The sequence below is a fragment of the Tarenaya hassleriana genome, unplaced genomic scaffold (assembly GCF_000463585.1).
Source record: "Tarenaya hassleriana unplaced genomic scaffold, ASM46358v1 Cleome111, whole genome shotgun sequence".
NCBI classification, from domain to species: Eukaryota; Viridiplantae; Streptophyta; class Magnoliopsida; order Brassicales; family Cleomaceae; genus Tarenaya; species Tarenaya hassleriana.
Window position 1 is genome coordinate 286,878 of NW_010961398.1, and position 5,638 is coordinate 292,515.

Genomic DNA, 5,638 nt, shown 5'->3' on the forward strand with positions numbered 1-5,638 from the left:
ATCATGTTGCCTAAATTGTCCCCGGCAACGGCGTCAAAAACTTGATGTCATCAATCTAGGTGCAGAAATATGAATCAAGTGATAATTAACCTAGACTCAACAAATACCGCAAGTGTACGGATAGATTGTAGTAGCTAGGGTCGAACACAGGGACAAAAGCAGACAAAGAAATCAAATCCAAATCTTAGTCTAAATCCAGAGAAAATAATGTGGGTATGAGAGTGTAGTAAAGGAAACGATAAAACGGTTGTAAACTATGAATGATGAGTACTGCTGGCTTCGGGATTGCTTTACATGCAAGGATCTTTCAAAAGATGCAAACTCAGTGGTTTATCTATTCAACTCAGGGAATTCAAGCTCTAAAGTAGAGATTAACTCTCTCGAGGCTAACCTCACTATCCATGTTTTATCCTACTAATCTCTCGATTCGATAGTCTAAAACCCTGGATGCATGAACGGACGCTATCATAATCCCTAGGCAAATATACATCTCTCGATGCAATACCTGTTCTATTTATTGAATTATTTCCAGGTTAGAATCTCATATCTCTATGTGAATTAAAACCCTAAGTCCATTCAATCAAGCGGTTAATAAGATCGAACACATTAAGAACAATTCAATAAACCGAATAGAATAAATAAATTCACAGAGTTTGGATTTAAAAACCAAAGATCCCTACATAGCAAATCCCTAACCTACAGCAAAAGAACTATTCGCTAAACATCGAGACGTCAGAGTTCATATCAATAATACAAAACATCGTAAAATAGAAGAAAGGAAGAATGCTTATTCGATTTCCTGGTTTCGTAATCTCCGTCTTCGACTCCAATCTCTTTCCTCTTGATAATCTCCCTCTTTTGTGTGCTCTAGGTATTTTCTGTCAAAAGTCTGAATATTTTCGACTTTGGAGGCTAACCCTAGTTAACTCTTCTTTTTATGGGCCAAAATTCGGAATATTTCCAAAATCTAGTAAGTGACCCGATCGTGTGGCTGAAAATGACACGATCGTGTCACTTAACAGTTTTGATGGGTTTCACAAATTCGCTCATAACTTTCTACTCCGATATCGGATTTGAGTGAGTTTAAACACCAAATAACACAACCAACCAATATCGAAATCAAATATGCCCTACAATGTCTACAAATATGTAAAATCGAGTGAAATACGCTAGACATCCTATATCAAAACATCACCCGAAATACGTGTTATCAAGTAGTCTTAGGATGGATGACCTCCTGGGTAATGGAAAGGATATCTTTTGATATCTCTTTTGTTATCGTATACCAATATTCTCTCTCAATCACTCCTTATTCTTTGTTATTTAGTTTCTATAATTTACCTAACTCAATTGTATATAAGTACGTATTATATTCATCAATAATACTTAAGAGAGAATTACTTTCCAAAACCCTCGATATCGTTCATGGTATCAGAGCTCCTATAGTCATACGACTTTTTTTTCTGATCTCTTAATCTCTTTTTCTGGCCACCGCAATGTCTACTGACAATACAAACTCCGACGGCTCCACCCTTCCTTCTGACCCACTGGCAACCACCGCAAACGCCGAGAACTTGCCCTCTCCATTGGTTAACATCAATGTTACCAATATCACCAAACTTTCGGCCACAAATTACCTAACCTGGAGCCTTCAAATTCGCTCCTTACTCCAAGGTTATGATCTGCAGGATTATCTTGATCCCGATCTTGATGTTCCTCCTACAATTATCGAAGACAATGTGATGAAACCAAACCCGACCTACAACTCGTGGTTTCGACAAGATCGCCTCATCTTCTCTGCTCTCCTTGGATCCATCAATGTTTCGTGCCAAGCACTCATTGCTCGTGCCGAGACAACCAGTGCAGCATGGACCACGCTTGCTTCGACATACGGTCGGTCCTCTCGTGGTCACATCAAACAAATCAAGGACAATATGCATCGCTTCATCAAGGGTATGAAGAAGATTGATGATTAGATGCATTTCTTTAAGGTCAAAGTCGATGAATTAGCACTCCTTGGTAAGCCTCTTGATCATGAAGATCTCATTGATCTCGTACTGTCCAGATTGGGAGATGAATACAAGCCCGTGACCGATGCAATCAACGCTCGTGATCTCCCTATCTCTTTTATTGAGCTACATGAGAAGCTACTCAATAATGAGTCGGTTATTATGACCGCCGATGTTACTCCTCCAGTCTTCCCAATTTCGGCCAACAACACTCAATCGAGGAACTCAAACCTCGCTTCTCGGCCAAATTGGCAGACTCAGTCCTAACCACGCTCCTCCTCGGACTCTTCACAGCCACGTACTCGGAGAGGCACCGACTATCAAGGTAAATGCCAGCTATGTGGTACGTTTGGCCATAGTGCCAAACGATGCCATCTTCTTCCTCCCGGTGCTGTGCTCACCAATAACTCCGCCCCTTCATCGCAACCTCGAGCTAATCACACCATGGCGGCCCCTGTTTCGTCCCCAACGTGGCTACTTGACTCCGGCGCCTCCCACCACATCAGATCCGACTTGGCGACATTATCCCTCCACACTCCTTACTCTGGTGGTGAAGATGTCGAGCTTGGAGACGGCTCCACCCATGCCATCTCTCATACAGGTTCTATGTCTTTCTCCTCACTCTCGAAACCTCTCTCCCTTACTAATGTTTTATGTGTTCCCTCTCTTCATAAGAATCTCATCTCCATACACCAACTGTGTACCACTAACAAGGTCTCGGTGGAATTCTTTCCTTTGTATTTTCAGGTAAAGGATCTCGTGATGGGGGCGTCAATAACAACCGGATCGCTTAAAGATGGTGTCTATGAGTGGCCCTTGGTTCCTTCCCCCCTTCCAATTTCATCTCCTCAAGTCTTTTCCGCAATAAAAACGAGTCTCTTGGATTGGCATTCTCGATTAGGACATCCTTCGTCCAATGTCCTCAATCGTGTAATTCATGAGTTCTCACTCCCTTTGTCGTCTCATTCTTCCAAACCTTTGTTATGTGAACCATGTTCAATCAATAAAAGCCATAAACTTCCTTTCTCTATGTCTACTCTTATTTCTACGCAACCTCTCGAAATAGTTTTCTCTGATGTATGGACCTCTCCCGTTACATCCATTGATGGTCTCAAATATTATGTAATTTTTGTTGATCATCATACCCGCTATACATGGCTCTATCCGTTACACCGAAAATCTCAAGTCCTTGATGTCTTTCCTCGGTTCAAATCTCTCGTCGAAAATCGTTTTTCACTCAAAATCCAAACCCTTTATTCCGATAATGGAGGTGAATATATTGCCTTTCGATCCTTTCTTTCCTCTCACGGCATTACTCACCTCACAACTCCTCCTCATACCCCGGAGCACAATGGAATCTCGGAAAGAAAGCACCGACATATCATGGAAACCGGTTTAGCTCTTCTTTCCGCAGCCTTCATGCCGCTCTCGCTTTGGTCTTTTTCATTCCCCACCGCTGTTTATCTTATCAATCGGCTTCCAACCAAAACTCTCGGTTACAAGTCACCTTTTCAACTATTGTTTGCCACCTCGCCCAATTACACCAAACTCCGCACTTTTGGTTACCTTTGCTTCCCTTGGTTGTTTCCCTACTCACATCATAAGCTCGATCCCCGTTCGTCTCCATGTGTGTTTGTTGGATATTCCCTCACACAAAGTGTCTTTCTGTGTCTTGAACCCATTACCTCTCGCATCTATTCTTCTAGGCACGTCACCTTCTTCGAGTCTGTCTTCCCATATACAAAATTTTCCTCTTCGGTCGTCCCTTCTTCGTCATCCAAGTCTAGTTCCTTATCACACTCACCATCTCACTTCCTGGTTCCTCGTGGTCCACTCATGACGCAACAAGCTCCGAATGTGCCTCTGAATCGCGATTATTTGCCGGCAAATGCATCACCGTCGCCTTCTCCAGCTGAACATATCTCCCCGCCCTCACCACCAAATGCCCAAGAACCAACACATATCGATCCTCAACCTCATTCAAATGAATCTGATCCACCATACCCACAAAACACCGAACCAAATGATCCCCTGTTTCTTCCGTTGTTACTTGCCCAACAAGAAACCATCATCCGGTGACAACCTGTTCCAAAAATCACATCATCAAGCCTTCCACTAAATTTGCCCACCATTCATCCATCTCTCCTCCCCCGGACATAGAACCAACGACGGTCTCCCAAGCTCTTAAGTCTTCCCATTGGAGACAAGCGATGACGGAGGAATTTGATGCACTTGTCAAGAGGAACATGGGAGTTGGTTCCTTCGCATCCCTCCTACAACATAGTGGGATGTAAGTGGGTTTTTAAAATTAAACGACAAGCTAATGGTTCTTTTGACAGGTGTAAAGCTCGTCTAGTGGCGAAGGGATTTCACCAAAGATCGGGTATCGATTATCATGACACATTTAGTCCGGTTATCCAGCTGGCAACCATTCGACTTGTCCTGAGCATCACGGTTACTTCTGGATGGCCACTGCGTCAACTAGATGTGAACAACGCGTTTCTTCAAGGTCGTCTCCATGATGATGTTTATATGGTGCAATCACCAGGGTTTGTCGATCAAGATCAACCCTCTCACGTGTGCAAATTGCATAAGGCATTGTATGGGCTTAAACAAGCTCCTAGACTTGGTACACCGAGCTCCAAAAATTTCTCATATCGTCGGGCTTCAAGAACTCTCTTGCGGACACATCTCTGTTCACTTTCCGGGACCATGGCATCGTCATTTATGTTCTAGTATATGTCGATGACATTGTGGTCACCGAAAACGACTCATCACGCTGCCAACGGTTCAATAACCTTCTCTCTCATCGTTTTTCCGTCAAGGACCTCGGCGATCTCAAGTTTTTTTTGGGTGTGGAAGTCTCTCGCTCCCCCAAGGGTCTGTTCCTCACATAGCAACAGTATGTTTCGGATTTCCTTAAATGTACCAATATGCTTAATGCGAATACTGTAGCTACACCGATGTCTTCAACGACATCCCTTGTTCTTCACTCCGGCTCTCCATTGGATGATCCGACCGAGTATCGCAATGTGGTGGGTAGCCTACAGTATCTCAATTTTACACGTCCAGATATTGCCTTTACGGTCAATAAACTGTCGCAATTCATGCACCGTCCGACGACTGACCACTGGCAAGCTGTAAAACGAGTGTTGCGCTATTTGGTTGGCTCCCCTTCTCTCGGTATATTCATGTCTTTGGAAAATTCTTTTGCTCTTCATGCCTTCTCCGACGCTAATTGGGGTGGAAACCGAGATGAATTTACGTCCACTAGTGCTCACGCTGTCTACCTTGGCAATCATCCCATATCCTGGTCTTCCAAAAAGGAACGAACTACGGCTCGTTCTTCCACCGAGGTAGAGTATAAGTCTGTTGCTTCCACAGCGGCTGAGTTATGATGGTTGTCGTCTCTTCTTTCTCAACTTGGGGTTTCGACATCAACAAAACCCGTGCTCTACTGTGACAACGTGGGTGCAACTTATCTTTGCGCCAACCCAGTTTTTCACTCGAGAATGAAACACGTTGTGGTTGTCTACCATTTCATCTGAGGGCTTGTACAAGATGGTCTCCTTTGCGTCACTCATGTCTCCTCTCAAGATCAACTTACGGATACTCTTACAAAACCTCTC

At 43.7% G+C, this 5,638-nt stretch overlaps 1 protein-coding gene across 1 annotated transcript; it reads left to right on the forward strand.

Moving 5' to 3' along the window:
* Window positions 1-4,219: 4,219 nt before the first annotated feature.
* Window positions 4,220-5,407, forward strand: LOC109116370 (uncharacterized mitochondrial protein AtMg00810-like). The gene is made up of 3 exons (XM_019201606.1): window positions 4,220-4,299; window positions 4,349-4,638; window positions 4,965-5,407. Exons 1-3 carry the CDS (start codon window positions 4,220-4,222, stop codon window positions 5,405-5,407), a joined length of 813 nt encoding a protein of 270 aa, XP_019057151.1.
* Window positions 5,408-5,638: the final 231 nt, after the last annotated feature.